This window comes from Ischnura elegans, chromosome 7 (assembly GCF_921293095.1).
Source record: "Ischnura elegans chromosome 7, ioIscEleg1.1, whole genome shotgun sequence".
NCBI classification, from domain to species: Eukaryota; Metazoa; Arthropoda; class Insecta; order Odonata; family Coenagrionidae; genus Ischnura; species Ischnura elegans.
In genome coordinates, this window is record NC_060252.1 from 17,527,866 (window position 1) to 17,553,225 (window position 25,360).

Below are 25,360 nucleotides of genomic sequence, written 5' to 3' on the forward strand. Positions count from 1 at the left end.
AAAAAATTATAAATTATGTTATAGAAATGAATAAAATACATTTACAGCTTCTATTAATCACAAAAAATACTTGCTTTCTTACGCAATTTCAGTTAAATATGATGTTTAGCGAGCGCTGGATGAATTGTTATGTACGTATTTTGCTGATTTAGCTCTTGAAAATCTTTATAATTTAATATATACTGGGAACAGTTTTTTTATGCGCGGATAAATGTATCTTCCAAGAGGAGAATGGCCCTTTAGGCAGCAAATATGCTCTCAAAATGATTATATATTTCCCGGTGACCACTCTTGCGATAATAATTTTTCAACTTCGAGGAAATGAATGGGCTCCCGGTGGAAGAGAAATATAAATCGGGAGGGTATTTGTCTCTCACTACTGCAGTGAATTGTAATACGTATATTTGCATTTCGGAGATAACACGTTCCACATCGTATTTAATCGCCCTTCTTCTGTTTTCAGGCGAAAAAAAACAGTGCAAAATGAATAATGCCTTGAGTCAATTTTTCACGTTCCTCCACATCCCCCTACCCTACTCTTCCCAACCAAAAATAGAGTTAACCAGTGCCAGGCTAAGAGATAAATTAACTGGGATTTTTTAAAAAAGTCGACTTCATGCAAGAAGAGAGATGGAGAGGGCCATCATACATCAAAACGAAAAATGTGAACGCCCCCCTCCCTTCCCCTTCCACTCATTGCTTCCCCTCCCTTTTAGCTTCGCCCCAGTACCGGTAGGGGCTGGGGCAATACACCACCCTTTCGCGCATAGCTTATACACTCACACACACAGTTCGATACCCAATCGCCCGAGAACCGCCCGTGAATAAATGCGTAACCCCAACCCCCTGGAAATGTTTGTTTGCGTATCAATTTTTTGCATTATCCTTTTCCGAAAAAACCTTTCCGATGTAAACCGATTTAGTACGCAGTCGGACCTGAAAATACAGCCGGAGTGGGAAGTGGATAAATGATGGAACGGCAGAGAAAGTTGGAAAATAAAAGCGATAGATTTTTGAGCGTCCTCCTCCTCCGATGTTATTCAACTCATATCAATACCACTCCCGAAAAATGTTTTCACAATAACCCCGACACCAACATCTCTCGCACTCTTTCTGCTAATCTACCTCTCTCTCTTCTGCGGCGCCTCCTGTCGCCTTTAGCGCCGCGGCGCCTTCGTTTGGCCCGTTCTCAACGCATCCCCTCCGCTCTGAACAGCTAAAATCGCACCGGTCGAATCATTTTCGACCTAAAACTCCGCCTCTCATCCTCCCACTACCACTCAATCTGCGAATTTCCTCTCTCTCTCATCGCAGCGTGCTTGATATTTGCAAAAAAAATAAGTTGCATCAGCGTTCACACGTAGCTGCCCTCCACAACCTGAAAAATCTCGTTCAGCTTTGATATTTTTTATTCTCGCCATTTCTCTCTCTTCAAAATGCATCTATTTTCCCATCATCACACCGAACGTCGGTTCTTTCATTGCACATAAAGCCAATGAAATTGCAGTCAAGCGTTACTGCCTGGACGTTTTTTTTCATTTTTTGTTATTGAGGGCTTTATAATAGATAATGTAGATATTCTCCCATACTGCGTCATCTTTTTTTTCCATTCTGTCCATTTCCTTAGTATGTGTTATACTTCACACGCTTCCCAAATTATGGCTCATGGCCATATATCCTTCTTTTCTCATGTATTTGCTTCCCACACCTTATAGTCTCCAGTTTTTTTTTTTTCAATTTCCTCTTAATTCAATACGAAATTTGTATGAAGTTTAATAAATTGTTTTTTTTTAATGATATCAGACTCCCTATAGAAGTCGTGTCGGGTCTACATCACCTGTATGTATAATTTTCACATTTTAAACTGCATTGAGTTTAGTAATGTCGCAATGAGTAGAAAATAATCTCGTAATTTACTATTTCTTTGCTGTCTTTGCAATTTTAGCTTCAGGGTATAATTTTCCTTCATCATCATTTGATGATTTGACCCAACACTATAACTGGTGTCATATAGTTTATCAACGCATGATCCAATGCAAATATATGTCTTTGTTTTAGGAGAGGGGTTTCTCGTAGTTTTATTTCACAGAATTGTGGCATTATCGTACAGTCTGTAAGGTAACATGCAGTACATTTTATGGCCAGCGGTGCACCAGCTTTACTTGCAAAACCATCAATACCCTCGGGTGTGAATAACACCTTGCTTGCTTAAGCAATTTGTGGAATCGATTAAATGTGTTTATTTAGTACCTGATAACGTTGTCGGTGGTATAATTTGGTATTGATTTTAGAAAAATCTTACTTAGACCAAACGAATGGAAACATGGTCTTCGCCCTAACGGGTCACAGCCTAGATTACTGCTTGTAATATTCTTACAATTGCCATGAAAATTTCCGATCCTAGTTTATTTGGTGGTGTCCAGTGACCTAAAAAGGCTCTAGATCCAATCCTGGCAAGAATAAAAAATTTTCGACGAAAAAGTCAACTTGGGTAAAGTAGTAGTCTGGTTAAGTGCCGTCTAAGGGAATGGATTTTGATCTGTGTAATTTTTGCTCTGTACTCATCAAACTCACTCTTTGCCATCATTGGACCTTGAAGAGACGTATGAACATTTGGAGCATAATATAATATGATATGGTGATTGCTACTTCCATAATTTAAATGACTGAAGAGAAAGCCGAAGTTGATGGAAATGGGTGGTATGCAATTTATTAGCCCATTAGTGTGAAAACTGTTTATTCATTACATATTCTGTTGCATCCCAGAGTCGTTCACATTAGGCTATTTTTTCGATACATAATGTTTCACTTAAATGGCCCGATAGTAGTTAACAAATATGAATATGTGTCCGTCCACTTTAATTTGATCTCTGTGCCTCACTCAATAAACGCCTTTTATAACCGTTTCACTCCTTTTTCATCCAGATTTCTCGATTGGAGTGCCTAGAATTTTTTCTCAACGTGCAAGATCATGGGCGTTGAGAATAGACGTCACTTAATATATTTTATTACTTTAGTAAATTGCATGGTCAAATGGGTACGCTACCAGTGTGAAATTTGGATGCAAATCATCTCAACAAGACAGGAGGATGAAAATATTTTTTTTAATTTTTATATTTATTCTTGACATCTACATCTACTTACCATACATGTTAATAAAATTGTACTATAGTTACCTGAGTCATGTTTGATTCCCTTTTTGAAAAACGATGCAACACTCGCGATTTTCCAGTCTAGCGCTAACTTTCCTTTTAGAGGGTGACGTCTTGAATATTATCTCTAAATAAGGTGCGATATGTGAAGCTAACTCCTTGAGGACACGCGCTGGTAGATGGGAAGGTGGGTAATGTAGCTATTAAATCTATGAATTTTTACAACCAACTTAGTTTTTTTTTAAGTTTGATGTAGGCCAACATTTTTTATAGTGAAAATGAAATGAAAAATATTAGCACTATTAAAAATTGGCATAATTCTATTACCACAATTCTTCACCTTACATTTATCTTTAATATATGTTGTTATTAAGTGAGTATATTAGCTGCTTTCATTTCTAAGACCCAATCACTTTCTCATCTCCTGATAATTTCTCTTTTAAATCCTCCTTTCATGAGAATATATAATTCATGCCGTGGATTTTTCTTTCCAATCCACAAAGGAAAGTGGTTCACAGAACCAGTAGGCTCGTGCATCCACCGATTTTGTGATCACCCCAAATTAATGTATCAGAACAGTGTGGAATAGCTGCAGGAATATAAAAGAGTGACATTTGAATTGAAAGTACGCAAGCTCGTTGGGAAATAGGGCTGTGACCAGTGCCGTAGCTAGATTCAAATCCAGGTTGACTTTGTCTGACACCTATAAGCAGGTACTTGTTGGTAGAAAGCTTGGGGATGAAAAATATCCCTTCAACTTTTCACCATTTGCTAACTTCTCTTTTCAAGGCTCCATGCGGCATCTTTGCATGATAGATTTCCTTCCCTATACAAAGAATATTTTGTGGCCCTCATATTTGATATGCAGGGTGCCTGTAGTTATAATTATTTGTCGACTCCTACACAGCTCATAAATTTCATTAAATAAATTATAAATTCCGCTTACATAATGCAAAAACGTAGTCATCCTTCAACTTGAAGGGTCAGGTAGGAATAGAAATACCATCCGACTATTAAAAAAAACTTTGAATGTGAGACTCTGATTTCAGTCCAAAACTTTAAATAGTCAAAAAGAAAGTAAGAGGATATTTGTTTCCTGGGCTACTGCACTCCTAAGGGTATGCATGGCGTTCTTCATTTGGCCCTATTGCATTATCACCATTAACCATTACTAGTCCTATCTGCTACTATCTCCGCTGTGCATTAAAGTATTTATATCCGTGCCTTTTAAGGATGTAAAATATTCCTATGACGTTTTTCCGCCTGGTAACTTCTGTTCCTAACATGCCCTCATTGCACATGAAGAGATGCATATCATCCTCACTTGCTTCGTTGTTGTATTGCTGCTCCCTCGACCTATTCAACCACCAATGTTTGCAATATGCCCAAATAATCAAACTTAGCGTTAAAAAAGTTAGACACAAGCATTACTATCAAATATTATAGTGTAAATTAGGCTCAAAAAGAACTATTACTCCTTAAATACCGAGAATATTATTGTAGATAATTGAATACGCTGTATATGAACATTAGAGTTTCCAGGGCATTCATTTGTTTCATTTGATTCCCATATTTCTAGAGTTCTGGCTATTTTTCCCCATCTTCTCTCATTCTAGCCCTCGATAGTCTGTCATACATCCGTTTGATACGTGCACTAGCCTCTTACACATGAAAAATATCCCTCAGCTGATCAACTTTTCACCATCTGCACCCTTCCCTTCCCAATGTGCCCTCTTTTTATGCTGTGAGACGTGCATCGTCCTCGTGGTCTCCTTCCCTATTCACAGAGGGAAGCGTTCTGCGGTCCCCACGACCCGTCCGACCGCCAATGTTTGCAATCATTTGCGACTCGTGATCCGCTTTTGAGATGAGGCATTTTGGTTCACGGGACCTGGATGCATGCATGGAGAGAGAGGGAGAGAGATATGGTCCCTTTTGCAACACGAGAATGGCCGTGAAAGAGAATCAATTAATTATCAACGCGATTTGATTGGGAAGGGTCCTAAGGGAGTATGGTGGGTGGGTAATAGCGGGAATCGGTGGCCTGGCTTTTGATATATCTGCTCTTCCGGATGTATGACGGAGTGTGATGTTTGTGATAACGCTGCAGTGCGCTCAATTTTTCGTGCAGGTTTTTTGAAGGGCGTGGTTATAATGACGGACTGACGTGGATCTATGCGAGGGAGTGGAAACTGACAGAGGGAGTGGGAGGGTGGGAATGTGAGGGGTGGAATTAATATTAAGAGGGTTAGCGCTCGGAAAAATATCTCGCAGCGACGGATTCCATGACGTATAAATGCAGTTGAGCTGGAAATTTTGAATGGCAGCCGAAATATTTAACATGATGTGACGTTTGTTTCCGTTTGACAGACTTTGGTGCTCGGATGTTATTTTTATTTACAGATAATTTTATTTAGCGTACTATGGGCATCATTGTTATTTATCTTTAAAGGAATATTTATTCAAAATGATTAAAAGACTTTTTTATATATATCCCTAGTATCATGATACTCGTTTTCATTTTAAATCATGATTTATCATCTGTTTTAGGCTACGTCAAAATTCATCTTTGAATTTATGATTTATTTCATCTCCGAATTGAGTTGTTCTCATACTGAACTCTGCTGAATGTTACCTGAATATCGTCATATATGATTTGTAATGATTTATTATTTTTTATGGTATCTTATTATTTCGCTTAATTAAACTTGAGGTAAATATCAAAGTTGTTTTTAAATTCCAATTTTAACTTAAAATTTGGGGTGCCACATCAAAAATACTACTTATTGCTTAAAAAACAAATTTATTGAAACTAATTAAAATTGCTTATGTCTACATGAAACAAAAGAATTTTATTCCCTCCATTAAGGTTATTCCTCCCTTTTAATATTAGCATCAACTAAGCCAGTTTTCAATTCTGAGCATATTCGATAGTTGGAGTATGGATATGAAGTTATTACTATGCAATATCTTCAGCTCCTAAGATGTTAAAATAGAGTAAATGCTTCAGATTTTTCCATAGAAATAGTCAAAAGGACACAAATGATGCCTTAATAAATTCATAGTCGTTACTTTCATCCAGTCATGCCTTTTTTGCTCAGTTTTAAATGATAAAGCGAGCTTGATGAACTCACCCTTATGGATATCTTTTTCATTGCAAATATCTCAATAAAATGTAATGAGGACTAATCCTCAGGAGTTATTTCAATAATGATACGTGATATAAGATGTAGATGCCAGATGATTCAGGACCTTGCCGGTAACTTTTTAGTAAAAATATTACTGCCCTGAATGACGTAATATATATATATATAAAAGTTAAACCGAAGACGGCCTTGTTGATATCGTAGAAGTGGTCTCTAAGGATCGGTAGAGGTCAAAATAAAGCCAACGTCACGCGTTGTATTTAAAATATGTGAAAGCAGTAATTTATCGTTACAGGTAAGCAACAGGATACAGCTTCCAGTCAGTCAAATGCTGAATATATTTCGTGGACAGTTATCGTCTTCGACATCATCAAATTCCTCTTTTTACGCGTTAAAATACCGTCAATTGTTGAAAACCATTGTGTTTTTATAGAATCTAACGCGATGTTGAAATGATGAAATGAAGCACAAAGTTTTTACAATGATATGGAAAATATACTAATTTTTGGAGTAATTGATAAATTTATTCCCCTAACGACAAATCAAGTGTCTACGTCCATTGTATCATCTCGTATCCTTCCCATCATTCCTTGCGACCACAAAAGCCTGAGACTGTTGCGACAAACTTTAGATTTTTTTCTCATAGCCTTCCTTTCTTCCTCTTCGCTCCACCAATGGCAGGCCACCTCCGTCCCTCCCTCTCCCCTCCGCCTATAACCCTCGCTACTCCTACCCCTCCGCACCCCCCGCCATCTCGACGGCTTCGGAAATCTATTCCGGGGACAATGGATTGTTTGCGTTCCACTGATTCCGAATCAATGTCGAAACAATAAAGTCCCGCCCTCCCACTCCTCCGCGCCGTGTTAGCCTCTCCCACTTTGCCGCGCGAGCCGCGCGCGCGAACCGAGCGGCTGTGCTGTGTTTGCCGCTTGTTTGTGCGCGTTTAAATGGGCGAATGAATTATTTTTGTTTCCGTTTGCGATGGTAATTACTCCACTCCCGGTGCAAATGATTAGCATATGCTTTATCGTTTCATTTTGGAGGGGGGGCGAGTTGGAGAGGCCCCTTCCCCCCCCCCCTCCTCGTCGCCGGCCTTTTTGTTTGAACTTCGTGATTTAATAATTTGTTTGCTACCGCCGCGCCACCGGGCGGAGCACAGCCGAAGCTGCAAAGAGTGTTTTGCAGTGAAGGGGGGCGGCGGGGGAGGGGAAAGGGGGTAAGTAGGTGGGGTGAGGGGGGTGGTAGTTAGGGGCTGGGGGTCAGGTTTGGATATTGTCGTGCAGAGAGCGGAAGATAAACAATCGATTGGGCTCGCATTCATTGTTGTGAGCGGGTAATGAGTGATGACGGACATCCTTTCTTTTTCCATCTCCACGATCCCCTTTTTCTTTCCTCTTTGGTTGCGCCCGCTCCAAAACCTAAATGATAGCAATTTCGCGTGCGCCGCTTGTGTGCGACAAATCAATAATTTCCACTTAGCAAAAGATAAAGGAACATTATAGCCAGTCTCCCTTTCCCGACCTCAATACACTGTGCTATCAAATGCGCGCCATAGAGATTTTTATCCTCTACAGTTTCCACATGCATATTAGCCTTTCCTTTTAGAGCACAGTGCGGAACTATTCATGAGGGCGCTGGCTGCCCTTTGGGTGGGACAAATGTCATTCGTTTCGCTTCGGATATACGTATATCGAGTTGATTCGGTCGCGATAAGCGGTGAAACAATTATCTCCGGGTATCTCAAGCCGAGCGTGGCTAAATATTTCCCAAACACCCGAATATGCAAATTCTTGATGATTAATGTAACGAAGATCGAGACCGTCATATACACCTACCCACCTCTGGGTCTTTCATTTAGGCCGATTTTCAATGGCCAAATGCGATTTATCCATGGCCCGTCAATGCACGGCAATAGAACATTAGATAAATTCGTGCAATACTTTTGTTATTTTTTTTTCAACGGTTCGTATTTCGTAAGTTCATTAACGAGAGAAATTTTTATCGAACATGTAAAAATTACCTAACTCATTAAATGCTAACTCAGTTTTCCATGCTCTTAGAAAGCTCTTTTAAAAAAGTTTTTCCACGAAAATCCTCAGTGTCATAAATTCACCAATTTGTGCATCAAATTTCTTAGTTTCTTTCAAAGGTTTGAACTTCAAAATCCCAAATGGAAATGAATGTCAAACTGGCGGCATAAATATCGCTATTCAAAATATTACCTATTTCCATCGCTCGGGAAAAAGTCATTTGCATTTTTTTACTGATACCTTCGGCAGTACAATAAATTTTCGTGTATTTTTTGTTAGTTTCGCTTCCGATGATTGAATTTTAAACGCATTTTTCAGCAACGAAAATTGATCCCGCGACGTTGTAATTACATAATAATAAACTAGTACCTCTATCATTGCAAGGGAAGTAGTATTTACATGTATTTGCCTTAAGATGCCACACTATATTAAATTAGTGCATCTTTTTTTTTTGTTAAGTTTTATCCAGAAAGTCCTACTATTAAAAAGCCAATTTCCAAACACAACCCCTTCATACAGTGGCGGATCTATGGGGGAGGGGGCTGAGGGGATTATAGCCCCATCCCCATTGGGTCGAAACACACATTAGATAATATTAAATCAACATGAATGTCTTTGGGGGTTAACACTTTGTACAAAAGTATTTAAGTAGTTATATTTTCCTACATATTTACCTACTTTAGCAAATCGCAATACAAATTATCTCTAAACTTAGGTCCTATTGTGCACGCTTTTGATATGTTAGAATCCAGTGGTAGATCTGGAAAGTGGATGGTGGGGGCAATAGAATTATCCAATTTACACTATATCGTAATCTCAGCCCCCCCTTTGTCCCTATCCTGGGTCCACCTCAGATTTATACCATCTATTTTCAATTCACGAGAAAAGGTATTTCGTGTACATTTGCTATTAGATTCATCGACCTCAATGTTACGTTCCCCTTCTTCGCTTGCTTCACATCAAAGGTTCGAGTTAATCAAGAGAGGAATCTAATGCCTAACTCTCCGACTTTTACAACTATTTTGAATGCGTCGGGTAAGATCTTCAATACTATTTGATTAAGCATATCCCTTAAATTTGTTCATTATTTTTGTTAATATTGCTTCAAAGGTTAAAATTTAAAATGTGAATTCAGCGTGTAGGTTTTACACACTAGCAACATTGGTTACACGTATGAACCATTATCTCCGTTTTAAATGCTCTGACAAATATATTTTAGGTCCAAACATTCATACACGTAGTCCGCAGTATCGTAAATTTGAGCATTGTTTTTGTTAGTTTCACTTCATATGTTTGAAAGCAGTTACTCATCGGAAATTCATATAAATCTCACGATATTGGCTACACGTACCAAAAAATTGCCTCTATTTCACTACAATCCTCATAATTTTGACTCATAAAAAATTGATACTTGATTCGTTCGACCTATTTTTCTACTAAAAATTCCTATACTAGGCTATTCCTATTCTATTTCCCCGCCAGATCATGAAACCATGTTGCGTGGACGTGATGCATGAAGAAAAAATATAATAGCTCAAGAGTTATGGGGCTAAATCGGAATACCGGTCGATAAATACAGAATTATTTACGAGGGATGGCGCAAACGATAACTGACCTCGAGTCGTTTGCCGCTGATGTATTTCATGCATGACTCGGCGGATTCATTGAATAAACCGTTTATGCTCGAACAAACGGAGCTTTGATTATCAGCTTAAATAGCTGGGCATCTGCATTCGAGAATATTCGTAAATTTGAGATACACGAGCTATAATTTAACTGGAGTTTTGTGACTGCAGACGCATAGTGAGCGCCCTATTTTATTTGACAGCGCAAATTGAAGAGAAGTAAAACACACAAATGGTCTTTTATTCCGCCATGGGCTTGAATAGCGGCAAAACACCATCCTAAAAATTTTGCCGGGCATTAACGAGTCATTATGAAGCTATATTCTCATATGGATCCCTCTCTGAGAATCAAGGAGATTGTAAATATGTGATATTTACAACCTCCTTGCTGAGAATAAGCATTCAATTGTTATTTTTGAAATAAATAAACATTTCGTTAAAAATGTCATTTAAGTACCTTCATCAAACATTATTTAAATATTTAAATGCCACGTGCCTTCTATTGACGGCTTTTTTTAAATATTTGTTTGTCTAATGGTTGTCTGTCGATCTGAATGACATTCAATTTGTAAACTCTGTTGAGATTTTAATTTAAGCATCAATATTTCTCAATCCTTACCTCATTCACTAATATTTGGTAAAACATACCATCTTAGAGCCTGTTGAAAGTAATGCTCTAATTCTCACATATATTTTCAACCCAAATCAATGCAAATATTGTCCTTGAGTCTCAGAGCAGGGTTTGAAATTTTCTCGCGAAAACATTTGTCCCTGTTCTTGCTAAAGATATACCTCTCATGTATTCAAACAAAATGTAATTTTCTCTCCATTTAGTATTTAAAATATTTCTGCGTGTTACATGAATTTAACTCAATTTCCTCACTCTGCAGTGAATTACTGGAAACCAATTTCTTTGCATTAAAAATTATCAATATCATGCATATAGGGAGTGCTGTTTCAGCTTTTTCTCATTTGCTTTTATTTCAAGGTGTTATATATGTAATAATAAGATATACCTAAAAATATGTGGCTCTTTTCTTTACCGATCAAAAATTATTTTTTCTTAGCTCAACAGGCGTTCGTAATGGAGCCCATTCATTTCATCATACAGTATTTTTGAACTTTAGTATGTGCTAGTAATTTAGACACCTCCAAAACCTTACCTTAACGAGTGCTTACGGACGGTGCTTTAGTTTAACGGCTGTTCGTAATCACTTGGCGTGTTGTTACGCTCTCTTTTAACTAGCTCTTTCCCTCCCTTTACGTCCGGTCGAATGTTATTTTTTTCCACCGCGTCGTGGAGACTTCCCCTGTAGTTCTTCTCGCTTCCCAAACAACCATCCAGCTCCGTTTTCCCGGTCCATTCGGCTGCCAGCTTAATCACCCTCCCATTTTACCAATCACCTCTCCTCACCCACACGCTCTTCCAACGCGCAGGGAGAACTCCACGAGGCCGCCAACCTTTTGTTTTCTTTTTCCCAGCTTCCCGTTCATGTACCAGCCCTCCTCCTCCAAAGCAGAAGATATCCCCATCCAATTTGTACCCCCCCCTCTCACCCACCCCCAAAACCGAACGCCAGTCTGCTCCCCTTACCGCCGACCACCGTCTCATTAACCACATCCCCTCACGAGCATACTTCGTTCCCACAATTTGTTACGTCGTCGCTAACCACTCCCTTCTCACCCAGAAACCAAGCGTCTCCCCGCCTATAATACACCCAACACATCCAGCACGAACCCATAGCCTCTTGCTAGCCTCTTTTTCTCCCTCTCAGAATTCCAGTTTCCCTTCTTTTCTTTCGTTCAACTCTGATATTAAGGTCTTAAGGATACGGACGGGCCTCGACGGAGAGCGTAACAGAAGTAATAGCTACAGTTTTCAGGGTAAACCGGTGGAAACCTTTGATATTTAAAACAATGAGAAGGACTTATAAACCTATTTTCACATTTATTAATTCCAACCAACCCAGGTTCCGGCTCGTGCAATGGCATTTTAAGGTACTTTTCATTATATCAAAGAATTAATAGTAGCGATTAATCCATTATTTTTATTTTAAAATCTCTATGCCCTACGTTGTGTTATTATCACTAATTTAATACAGAACATAGCAACCAATATTTTGATAAATGAGATTAATCATCTGTTTTTGGATGTATAGTCTTCCCAATGCTACATTATTTTATGAAACTAATAATGATTTGTGTAATAGTATCAATAAAGAATATAAGAACGCACACTTTTATAGCAAAGGCTGTTCCTCTACTTCTATGAATACTTTGTGCCAGCACCATATTCATTCATATGACTATCCGATCAGCATACACTTTCGTACATATTTAGTTGTTTCGATTCTGCCGAGTATTTATCAGGGTAAATGTGGATGCAAACGTTAGTATTTCAAATAATGCAGCCAAGATCAAAATTCGAAAGTAAGGTCAAAAATTCAGTATGTATTAGGTAATACGTAAATGTGTTTTGGACTATAAATACAAGTAATGTTATCGATTGGAAAGAAAATAATTAAAACTTCAACTTTTGATAACCTTTTAAACATATTTTTGATGGAATTTGAGCCTGTTTAGAATAAGGAATTCAACTCCAAAAATGTTCAATTAACATGTTTCCTGGTTAGAAATTAATGTATTTTTAAATGCATACACATTATTGCTGAGTGAGGGATTTACTAAATAATAATTAATCTCACAAAAGTTAAGGCAGATTTTCATGAACAATAATATAATTTTTGTATTTTTTTAAAATAAAAAAGTAAAGCGCGCAGTTATTTTCATTTTTGGAAGACAGGCAGGAGATTATAAGAACGTTCTTAAATGGACTGTGGCTGATGAAAATTAAATGCAGTGCGGCTGTCATCAGGATTTGGGGGATCTAAATGTAATTAAAATTTTAAGCATTAGACCTTCTTTGTTGCTTTAAATTGTTCTACCGACTCCTGCTTCAAGACGAATTTCAGCATTGATTTAGGCTGGAACCAAATATGTGGTGTTTCGTCTTGTAAGTTTTATCTATATCTATTGAGAAATAACATCCCCGGTTGTGGGATGAAATGAATATTGAATGAAGTTATTGTAATCCGTTGGGAGACATTATATATCCCCCCTAGCTAGAATGAAAATAAAAATTCTGTTATGCAAGTGAATACGCTTTTCCCAAAGCGATAAGTGCTATAGTTTTTTGAAACAAGCGTTTAAAGTTATTCCCCGTAATTGCTAATTGGCCGATGTTTTTAGGACATTCATCATTTTTTCCTCACCCAGATATTTTTTAATACGGTCCAGGGTTTATTATTTGTGGATATAGCTCTTAAGCTCTCTTGAAACATAAGCAGTAAGTGGCTTGTATCCATTCGGCCCGTTTCAATATAAGCCTTTTTGCATTATTTTTAATGAACTCGTCCCTTCTCCGTAAATGATATACCCACCTTCCACTAAATCCCGAAATAATTGACGTTTTTTATCGCGCCCGCGGAACCTGATATTTTTTCAAGCACGCCGGCGCAATCAAGCCGCACGCAGAGAGATTCCTATTGCAAATGTTCTTTGCCCCTTCGGGTTTTTTGTTTTTATTTCGCAGTCCACCTGCCTCGCCCTGCATCGATATCTTGCCCTTCCCTAATTCGCAGGTTCGTTATTTTAGTCCAACGGCAATTCTTCCCGGGATTAACTGCCCCTCCAATATATATCCAACCCTTTTGCTTCGTCGCTTCTCTCGTCACATGATCATCGGTGGCGCGAAGCCTTCCCTGAGTTTTCCGCCAGACAAATGAGTTCGGACACGTCGAAGTTCGCTCTGTCGCCCCCCCCCCCCCTCTTTTGGTGGCAAAACCAACGTTTTCGGAAATAAAAATGTGTCGTGTCTTTATTCACGTCAGCATTCCGCCCACAATATATCAAAACGCCTTTCGGGAGCTTTATGTTCCCGAAGGGATATAAAATACTCCATGGAAGTTAATTCTCAAGCGGGGATATTGAAATAAATTTCCTTTGCGCAGAGTGTGTAAAGGAGAGTTTGCTAAAGAAACCAAAGGATATTCCTCCCTGAACAAGAAATGCTACGTGCAACGTTGTAGAACTAATCCGCTATGGAATGTGTAAATGGAAAGGTAATTTTATGGAGGAACCGCACTGTTTTACAAATTTTCTTGTTACCTACCTTTTAATAAGAGACCATGCTGTGGAACTCTCAGGAATCTCGTACGCGTGTAAAATAGCAGTGCTAGGCGGTCATTTAACCATTAAATGCATTATAAATCAACCATTTTGCTATAGATTTAGCCGCTGGATACATGCAGAATGTTGACGCATGTACAATTTTTACTTTGAGATTAATCCTTATTTGGAATGGTAAGCTTGCAATAATATACGCAAAAAAATCTTAAATTAAAATTTGGGATCCAACTCTAGAAATATTATCGTAACTAGACATTTAATGTGGTAACTATGAAGCTAGCAATTAAAATCCCTGATGGCTGTATTAGTACCTACATTTGAATAGTAAAACGAAGTGTACTACCCACATTTTCATCAGCATTTCACGGCAAATTGCAGGTTCAGCAGCACTAGCAAGTACTCTTCGTAGTTTTTTCAGTCTCCCTTGAAGTTCATTTATGTTCCATTGTATTCAGTTACTTTTTATTCTCTGATCAGTATTATTAGGCAGCAAATCAATTAGATATTAATTTCTTTATTTTATTCCTAATTCCTAATTTTTCTTTATGGACTTTTATTTAATCAAAAAAAAGGGTGCTTCGTTTTCAATATGTTGTTTTTCTTAGATTGCATAAAATTTAAAACTTAAAGATTTCTGTTTCGTTTATTTTTTTAATGACTTTGTGCCGATTTTCTCAATGAAATGTATAACGCTATGCATTTTATGTATTTATATTAGGTACGGTATTTTCAATCGTTATGCCACACCAATTCCTATTTGAAAAACTTTTATTCTCTCCCTTGAAATTTTTTTCTGACGGAATTTCATAATATTTGTTCTACCTATATGAAGCTGTTCTTTTAGTAATTACTACATTTAAGAGTACAATAAAGAAAATGTTTCCACTCATCGATAATATTTTTCATTTTTTTCGCAGATTTTGTGTCGGTGACCGCTTTTACCTCTGCGAGAACAAGATTTTGTGCGAGTACGACTACGAGGAGAGAATGGTGTTCGCGAATATGGCGTACAACCCACCGAGCATTGCTCACATCAAAAGGCAAACAACGCATTTCCCGGTAAGATGGACTTTCTGGTTATGAGGCCTATAAAATTATAATTCAAATGCAATAATTTTGGAATTTTTCAAATATTATGAGCGATTTGTTAAATGCTTGTATACTTGGCATAAAATCGTTGGAAAATTTTTACGACTTAAGTTTTAGCTAGATATGCTTGGATGTAATTATCATGGATCTAATCTCTGATAACGTTCCTCTATCTCAGCATTTTGATTGTAAATTTTTCTTTGTGGTAAGACACGATTTTTGGACGCATTTTCAACACTATACGCTACTTTTCTGATGTAACATGTATTTACTTCTGATAGAAGCAAGCGGAAAGTCACTAGCTGGGACGGAAGAAAAGGGATTCAGTTTCAAAATACTATATGTTTTGCTATTATTTAATCTGATTTTTCACAGATTAACCGCAGATTTCTTTATATTTTGCCTAGATATCTTGCATATTACTATCACGGATCTTATCCCTTCCACTGATATCTTGTACAGAGTTTCAATGCAAAATTTAAATTGAGGTGAGGCACGATTTTTGGGCAAATTTTCAACATTATACCCTACATTTGCAATGTACTGATTTTGTACCTAGTTGCAATTGTATACCATACATTTTGAATGGCTATAAGACACCAGAAATGGGATTCAGATTTTAGATACTACACATCTTGTCTTTATTTGATTCGATTTTTCACGGTTGAACCGCAGTACTATGTCACCACATGCGTTTCTTCGTCGATCGAGTTTAACTGCCGAATAGCCGCGGGTGGGACACAAATCAATCAAGATTCAGTTTCCCTTCCCGTCGGCTGTTCAAACATCCCTTTCGGGCAATCGGTCATTTGAATGTGGAAGGTCCTCTCACAGAGCTGGAGTAAGAACTGCGACCATCCTAAAGCCCTCGGACCCATCCACAGCGAACAAAAACACTTGAGTATCGGCCATCTATCCCTCGGGTAGGTGCCACACTCTCCGCATGTTAACCTGTGCCCTTCCATTAGCCCAATGCCCTTCAACCAACGGGCGAACACCGAGAGGAGGGCACTCTCCTTTCCCTTCATACAATAAGAAGGAGAGGTGGGTTTAGGTTTTCCATCCTCTCAAGGAAGGAACGGTCCGCAAGGTTTAAGTTTGGGTAAGGCAGACGACTCACAACGACGACCCAGTGAGATTGATAGGGAACAAGCAAATGGTGATGAGGGGGTTGAAGGGTGTGGGTTTGGTGGGAAGGTCTCGGGGTGACTTCGAAGGGTGTCTCAGCATCCACGTCCACCTTTCTCTCCCCCCCCCCCCACTAGGATACTCCAGGGTGGAGCAGGTAATTCCGGAGGAGGGAACCCTTTAACCCATTCTGCCACCCCCCCCCCCTGAAACGGGGGAGTAGAGAGTTTCTTGGGGCAGCACCCTTAGCATCTATCTACCCACTCACTCACTCTCTCTGCGTCCTCAAATTCCCTTTCTTGCCTCTCTGCCCCCCCCCCTTATCTCCGCCCTCCCCTCATCCGCATTCAGCGCACCGCCCCTGAGTCTTATCTCCGAGCGACTATACTTGGGCTAATCTCCCGCACACCTACACCCCACCTCTCCTCTTATCCTCCCTTCCCCATCCACCATTCACTCCCCAACTTTCACTTTCTATTGCCTACACTCACTCCCTTGTACAACAAACAATGACAAATTCATTAGTAATGTTGTAAAAGGTTATCATAAAAGAATGGTTAGGTTTTTTTAACGGAATTACTGTTATCATGCACAATTGATGTCTCATCCACCCTTCCTCCATTCCTTTCTCCCACGGTTTTCACTTCCTATTGCCTTTACTTTCACATCCCCCACAACAAAGGCCTTCCACTTATGAAAAATACTCCTGTGTTGTCAGAGCACGGTTATGGAAGTGTTCCAAAGGATGCTAAAGATTCTCTCTCTTTGTCTGCTTTCAAGCAAAATTTATTCCGTTTATACAAACCCTTGAAAGAGTATAACTTCTTTTGATACTTCTTCTTATATTCTTATTTCATACGTAATGTATCCATATTTGCCTATATTTTCCAATTATACAATTTGTAATTTTTATGTTATGCTTTATTGTATGCTAAAACCACAATATGTTCTTAATGGACAATTTCCAAGAACAATTAATCATATTATTATTATTATATTACTTTCTCCGTTTTATAAAAAAACGATGACTATCTTTCTTAATAATATTTTTAAAGGATATCATAAAAGAATGGAGCCGTTTTTGAACAGAATTAGGTATGTTTATCTTCTACGATTTGCGGCACGATTTGGTGGAAGTTCTTAGTATTAGTTAAATGAGGCATTGCAATATTTCCAATGGATTTAATGCAACAAAACCCGCTTCGTTGTTAAATGATAATGTTTTTGTAACAACGAAACGCGTAGTGTTCGAATAAATCATTTATAAATATTACGATGATGCCTCATTTAACTAAGAATTACTGTTGTGCAGAAGTCAGCTGACGCGGAACAAACCAGAGAAACGCAGAGAATTACTTATAGTTTTTAATTTTTCGAATTTGTCATCAGAAACAGTTGGTTTCGCATAATCATATACATTTGTGTGTCCTTAGTTGGACGTCAAGGGGGAAACCCAGGTACGACATTAGCCTAGTCTTAACGAAAGGCGCCACGGGGACTGTGGATTAACGTCCCATCCGACGGACGAAGTGCTGCATTTGAAGTGTCCTCCTCAAGGCAGTTAATCAGGCATCGGGCAGCCTCTGAAAAATCTCTGTTACCCTATCGCCACAATCCATCCCATGAATAACTGAAGCCGCACTATTCTATTATGATTGATCCATATTCATCATTGGCCTCAGTGGCAGTGGAATAAAGTCCGCGCCTTCCAAACATACGACCCCGGGGTCGAGACCCGCCTTAATAATTTTTCCCTATCCATGACATGGGTGTTTTTTACAGTCCATTGTTGTAGATTGCCAGGCTCCCTTGCTGTTTACAAGAATTGCCATGAGAAAAAATTCCCCTTAAGTAAGTAAGTAAAAAAGGAAGCTTACCGTGATTTCTCCACTCTGAGAGATAGCGAAAACCGTTATATTTGGCCACTGAAATCGCCCAAGTAACACTTTGACGAGGCCTCGGAAGGAAATTTAAACCGTGTCCCTCTCTCACTTCCTTCCCTCCGCCGGAAACTGCTAATTGCCGGTTATCTTTATCGACTCTCGAGTGAGTGCGCCCGCCCTTAACTTTCCCTTCGCTCCGCAACCGCAATTGCCTTTGTCTTGAGTGCATTTGCCTCCTCTCGGAGTAACTACTCTGGCCCCACGCAGACACACTCACACTCACGCCTACCTCTCACCTCCAACCGATCCAACCCCTCCTCACCTTCCCGCCCTCCTGCGCTAACTACGACCGGCGGCGTCTTAATCTTCTCCCTTCTGGCGCATATATTCCATTCCCTCGTCTCCCCCACCGTCTTAAAACGTAAACCCCTTCCTCTCATGCCCCTCCCCCCCGCCCTGACTAGCACATCTACTTACTATGCAAATAGACCGTGCTTTCCTTTCCCTATCCTCTCTCTCGACCTGTCTGCCAGGATCTCCGAAAGCCGCCGCCGTTAGCGATTCCCTAAACCCTGGCATTTCTGAGCGTCCGACGACTCCGGGAGATGCAAGGCCGGAGCGATTCGTCCCTCCGTGCGCCCGGCGACGGATTTATGGAAAGTGTTTCCGCATTATTGCTGCCCCCGTGTCCCTCCGAGGGATTCTCCCTCGCGACAGAAAATAGACCTTTGAAAATAATCACGCCCAGGAAGGGGTGTTGCAGAAGTGCCCATGGTGAATTCCTTAAAAACGGTTTCATTTACAGAGTAACAGCTTAGTGTTACCGTTACTCTGATAGTAAATATACCTAGTATCAGCTTCAAGGTCTGAATATTTTATAGCTAATACGGAGTTTCTCTAAAATAATGGCTGAAAGTGATTTTTTTCGATAAAATTGATGAATTTGGAGTCGTGACATTGGCGTGACAAATTCTATTTTACTTATTCACTCACAATCGAAAACAGCACATATTGGCCTTTTATATGGGGATTTTTAACAAATTTAACTATTATACGTGCACGAGCCGGAAATCAGAAATAGTAATTACAATTGCTAATAGAAGAACAAAGATATTCATACATTTTAATTCACCAATACCCATTTTTAGACAATTCTGAGAAAATATTTAAAACGAGGAAACGGAAACTCTATGCTAATGACGCTTTGGTCGAAAATATTTTTAGTCTATCTTCTTCTATGTTTCACTTCTAATGCAAACAAATTTCTGAGGAACCATAATCGTTAAACAAAGATTTATTGTCACCAACAAATTTTCTCATTTCACATACATGCGAAGACAAAATTATTGTACGAAGGGGTTGGGGAATGGAAAAATCTAGGCTATGCCAATAGAAAATACTCAATAAAAAATACACTTTCCTATAACTATGGAACTAAGGTACAGATTTCGTAAGCGAGGAGATGAAAGGACACTTTTTTTTAAGTTTAAGGCCAAGCACATCGTTTCCGAGAAATTATCCTTGGATTGACGGATTCTATGACAAGCGTGTTTGGATTAGACTTTATTCTCCCCTTTTTCCTGTACGCCCTGGTCCAGGACTTAGCTGCCTATCTTCGGAGAGAGCGTGCTGGCGCGATACACAGCTTATGCACCAGGGGTCTTATTGAACCCCCCGCCCCTTGAAATGCCTCCCTGTGCCACCCCTTTCGAAATCTGCCCCCGCACCCGGAAGCTTAGTGGACGAAGCAGCCACCGTTCATCATCGTCTTGCCTGCGCAAAAGCCTCTCCTTGGCCCTCTAAGCAGATCACCTGCTTGGAATATGCGAACAGCGCCAAGATTCAGTGCAGGAGGACGTCTCTCTGCTGCCCGAGAAATTCGAAGCCCTCCCTGTTGCTGAGACAGCAAAATCATCATTTCCGGGCAATTCGAAATAAACCTAGGGTCTCGTTTCGATGCAGGTTGAGGAAGAAGTATGCCTGCCTTTCAGATGTTTCATTTTCCCTGTATTGGAATAAATTCTTGCAATTTTTCACGATTGTAAAAATCTATTACGACCTATGTTTCCATGCTACTTTGTCACCATCTTCAAGGCAAAAATGGCGTGCAGTGCATTCGATCCATACAATTTTAACTGGAGTGGGAGAAGTAAGGAGAGAGATGTGGAGGAGGAGATGGGAAAACAAAATGTGAACGGAACAGAGAGGAGATTATAAGAGGAAAAAATGATGCCTGGAAAAACCGGAGGGAGACTAACCCCCATTTATTTCTCTATATTTATTTATATTATTCTATTTCCCCAGGTAATAAATTTTGTATTTGTGGAAGACTGCAAGTATCAATGTCAATAATAAAAAAAATCACTCGATCGTGCTTAAGTCCTCGGATTTTATTTGTTTACTCGTCAGCGGAGCAAAGTTGAGAAACAAACGAAGTGATAGACAAATGAATTGAAAATTTGCGAATAAAAAAAAACATGTTAACAGTAAATTTTACGTTACCAAATGTAAAACTAATAAGTGCGCAAAAATTTGAAATCGCTGATAAACTAAACATTTTTATTCGAATATCCCTACAGGTAGGTGAATTGATCCGTTAGAATTTGTAACGAATGTGCAATTTGGATGCGTGAACGATGAGAAATATGATTAGCTATGAAAATGATCTGCCTCCGTCGTAAGTAGGGAAATGAGTGGATCATAGCCCATTTATTTATTCTTTTAGAAACTGCACCTCTATACATTTTGGTACTCTCACATATTGATTTTTCCAAATTTTTCACCAGGCTTCTCATTGCTATAGAATTGCATCTCTAATTTAGCTACGGCAAAGAATATCTAGTAAGAAAAACATAGTCTATGATTTTTCCCGTATAAATTCAGCATAACGTTTTCAGCGTAAGTGAAATTAAGCATGACGTTTATATGAGGAAAAATCAAAATTGAAAAACTTGTGATTGGAAAAGCGAGATTTAAAAAAAATCAATTATTATTTCGGTGGGACTAGTGTGACCAACGAATTGAGCGGAAAAACTTCATCCCGGCTCTAGATTATGCCAGGAGTAAACTTTACTTCGATGAACAATCTCCTCCCAGTTCTTCATACTTGGGCCAATCTTTCTTCTTCGTACGAATGCCCACAAGTACACAGAGTGCAGGGCGGGGAAATCATTGAGACGTCTGTCTGCCCAAGAAATCCCTTTGATGAATCCCATCCCTGTTTGCTCCCTTCATAGGTACACCATGGTAGCGTAGAGGTCTGCACAGTGGACCGGAAAGCTTAAGGGCCGTGGATCGCTTCCCGGTCACGATAATTTTTCTCATGGCCATCATGTGAATAATACATCTAAATGAGCTTAATTTTCTTCTAATCTTTCACTTAAAAGTTTAAAATTAGTCACCATAATGACAGATAAAACTCAAGTATTTATTATATAATGAATTTGTCGCGAGAAAAATTAGAAACTTTTTTTATAAGGGATTAAAAATCAATTGATTTCTAGGTATAAAATGAAATACTAGTAATATGATAGATAAAAAAGTGTATGTTCTTAAGGAATAGTGGCTAACATTTTAATAAAAAACATGGCATCTTGGGTTAACGCTGCGTCTTGAGTCTTCTGCACATGGATAAAGACAATTTCCCCGTGTTAGAGCACGGACCACGCGACAAGGAATGCCTTGAGCCGTCTTGCTACCCCAGAAAACCCTTCTCTCCATCCCTCCCCTGTTTCCACCCTGTCCCCTTCAGCCCCCTCATCGCAAGCCCCCAACCCCTCGACCCAATCCTCTCATCTATATTATCATCCATTCGCAGTAACCATTTCGTCCCCCGCTATTCGTATTCCCCTCCCTCCCCTCAGCCCTTGGCACGCACCGCACTCGCACAGTCTGCCTACCCACCTCTGCCTGCTATCCTTCCCGCAGGAGCCAATTTAACGTCCCGCCCTCTTAAAGACAACACACTCGCAATTATGTTGCGGGGCTCTTTCCCTTCCTTACTTCAATCCGGCCCTCGCCACCTACTCGAATCATGCGCCCCCTACCCTCCCCACTATCTCCTCATTCGCTCCTCTTTACCGCCTCTTCCACTCTCGCATACGTGTCTCCCTCTTCCCTCGGACTTCTGTGGCTTTATTACGCACCAAATTAAACTTAACCTTGCAACCTTGGCCTTCTTTTGATGCCGTCTACTAAGTGGAAGTAGTAACAGAGAACTAGCAGCCCACCTGGAGTTGCTAGGAAATGATAGTACCCAGAGAAAAGGGAAACTTGGAACTTGGAATCATTGTCTTAAGGTAGGATTTTCATTTTTTTTACTTTTCAAGAGGTTTGCCTACCCTGCAGGTTGTCCAACTCCAGAAGTTGTATGACATGACGCAACAAACAATAATGAGTAAACAACGCAAAGGACGCGTCGGACACAATCAAAATTAGCACTATAGGTTTCAAGATCATGAAATACACCTATGTCAAAACTAAGGTCGCTATCTATGCAGCCGTATGGAAATTCATAGCAGACAGACAAACAGACACTCTCTTTTATATGTGTAGAAGATATCCCAAGAGTACAAACTCTACGCGATGTTAAAAGTTATCTTTTTGGGAAGTGTTCAGAGGCCCATACTACCTCGGAATGCTGTCCCTTTTTGTCCACGTATGCTTATTCGACTTGTAAACTCGGTTATATTGCAGCTAACCTTTACTTCTATGGGTAGTCCCGCCATCAGCAACCCGGTGGACGCACTGTGTGGCTTAAAGCTCAGCCGCCATTTTTTTTAGAGGATGGAACGTTTAATCACAATTCGTCAATATCCGTAGATAATGGAGAAAAGTGTATTAATTTAAGTTTTTCCTCATCGAGCTAAATATAATCAATCCCTGTTTCACGAGGATGCATGTCCCTAAGGTGCAAATGGGAAATCCAGTTTTTATAAAATTTTAAAGTAAATTTATTATTTCATCAATATGGTAGCCAAGATTGTGTTTTTGTTTAGATTTTCACTTATTCATGTACTCATTTTCAGCACGCTCCTATTTTATCATGAATATTTATCATAAATTTACCTATGACAGCAATTTGTATTAATTGTGCTTAATGATTAATATGCCCCAAGCTTTAATCAATTTTCTCTCTCTAACGATATATGCCACTATTAAAGACTTGAATGAATAAATCTCAGTATTTAATTGCACGCGAGCATCTAATTTGTCACCCAATGGCTGGTGCTGACGCTTTCTTTCAACGCTTTGTCTCCCAAGTCTCCGTTATATTTTAAAGTGGAACGTGACAGCAAAATTTCCTTGTATCTTGAGTGATTAATGGATTTTCGCAGTTTTCAATTCAAGTATGGCTATAATTTGAATGATTCGATAACATTATCGGTTTGTAAGATACTTGGCGATCTTTGTTTTAAAATCTTACCAAAGTGAAGAGAAACATTTCGTGAAATTTGGTGAATAAAGTGTACCTTACAAACAAAGCTTGGAACCATGTGGATATTCCTATCGAATAAAATAAAAGGTCATCACAGGCAGAGTATTCCACCGGTATTCCAGTTTATCCTTCATATTTGTCACAGTAACTACACATTTATATATTTATCCATCATACCTACTGTAAGGAATTCTTAGAAGTAAATTCAAAGATATAAAGAGAGATTTTGAATTTGGCTTAGACGCCGCCGCCCATATTGCCTACCAGACACTTTGTCAAAGGAAAAGCAATGAATTTAGTCAGGGGATAGGTTACACCGTAAGGGAAGGCAAGAAATTTATTTTACGATCCAATAAAGCTGTTTTCTGTGCGTTGTAAATTCTTACACCTGACTTTACGGCGAGCGACTTTACGTATGCGACCTGAACGTAAAACTAAGCCTGTCTATCAAAGGTATAAAAGGTACCTCGTGTTGTTATAAAAGATAAGTGTTTAATTTTTACCACCATATATTAGTGTCTTAAATTTATTTCCGATATATTTGTGGGCTGACAACAATTTAATACCCCTCAAAGTCAAAATTTAGCAAACAAATCAATTTTTTTCTTGAGACAATACCCGATTATTTTTTTAAATTACATGAGTTGACCTGTTATTGTTGATTCAAGACAAGCGAGGAATATTTTGGACGTTATTAATATGTACTCCGGTGTGGGTTAATGCGTGTAATTTTTAATTGTTGAGCATTCCTCGAAGTGTTAGCATATGAAGTATGAGGCTGTTTCTAATCGGTCTGGCTCGGTAAAGAGTGATTTTCGTAGTCTTTTCCGTGAGATATTTTTCATCACATGGCATGTTTCATAAATTTTTCGGTACTCAAGTGATGTTTGACTTATTGGCCAAGTTACAACTCGATGTTTTGCTACGCAGTGGCTGCCCTAAACCATCAATTTTTCACATCGACTTAGTTACGAAAATTGAAAAAAACTGGAACTGGTCTACCTTCAAAAACTGACGTAAAAGAGCAGACTTCCTCTAATTCTCAGGAAACGTTTGGGAACAAAACTCACTACTTCTTCCACTTAGTCTTCTGTCATTAATGTCTTATTTTGCAACCAAGTCTCCATGTTCATCTGCATTACCTAAACACCGTTCATTTGTGGGGCCATAAGTGGGTACTTGAACTTAATCTGAACAAATTTACTTGGGGAGGTCGTCCAACTATACCCATGTTTTTGCTCTGTATGGTTTTAAAATAGTAAAAAACCGAATAAAGTAACTGGGAGTTACGATAACTTCGAACTTATCGTGGGGGACACGTACAAAGAATATTTTGGACAGAGCCGTGAATAAGTTAGAATTTTTAAAGCGTATTGTGGGTATATTTTCGTATGAGAAAGTAAAAGAAAGGTAGTATATTACATTCATCCGATCACACCTTCAATATGCTGCAAGCACATGGGCCCCGGTTCATAATTAATCCATGAACTGAATAAAATACAAATGAAAGCTACGCGATTCGTCAAAAACTGCTACGGGCGTACAGATAGCGCTTCCCAGATGTTAAACGAATTAGGGTAGGAGCCGCTAGTGACTCTTAGGCTGCGCGCTAGGCTAAGATTGCTTGAGATGTTATTTTTAGGAGCAACATGGACAGCATTATGTTAGAGCCCCACTATATT

The 25,360-nt window shown here is 39.1% G+C and overlaps 1 protein-coding gene across 2 annotated transcripts in view; it reads left to right on the forward strand.

Annotated features, from left to right (window-relative positions):
• The window catches only part of LOC124162426 (rhombotin-2-like), a 293,106-nt gene that overhangs the window by 255,616 nt on the left and 12,130 nt on the right, over positions 1-25,360 (forward strand). For both annotated transcript variants that reach the window (XM_046538959.1, XM_046538960.1), the window contains one exon: positions 15,059-15,200. In XM_046538959.1, the coding sequence (XP_046394915.1) occupies positions 15,059-15,200 (142 nt within the window). The remainder of the gene's footprint in view (positions 1-15,058; positions 15,201-25,360) is intronic.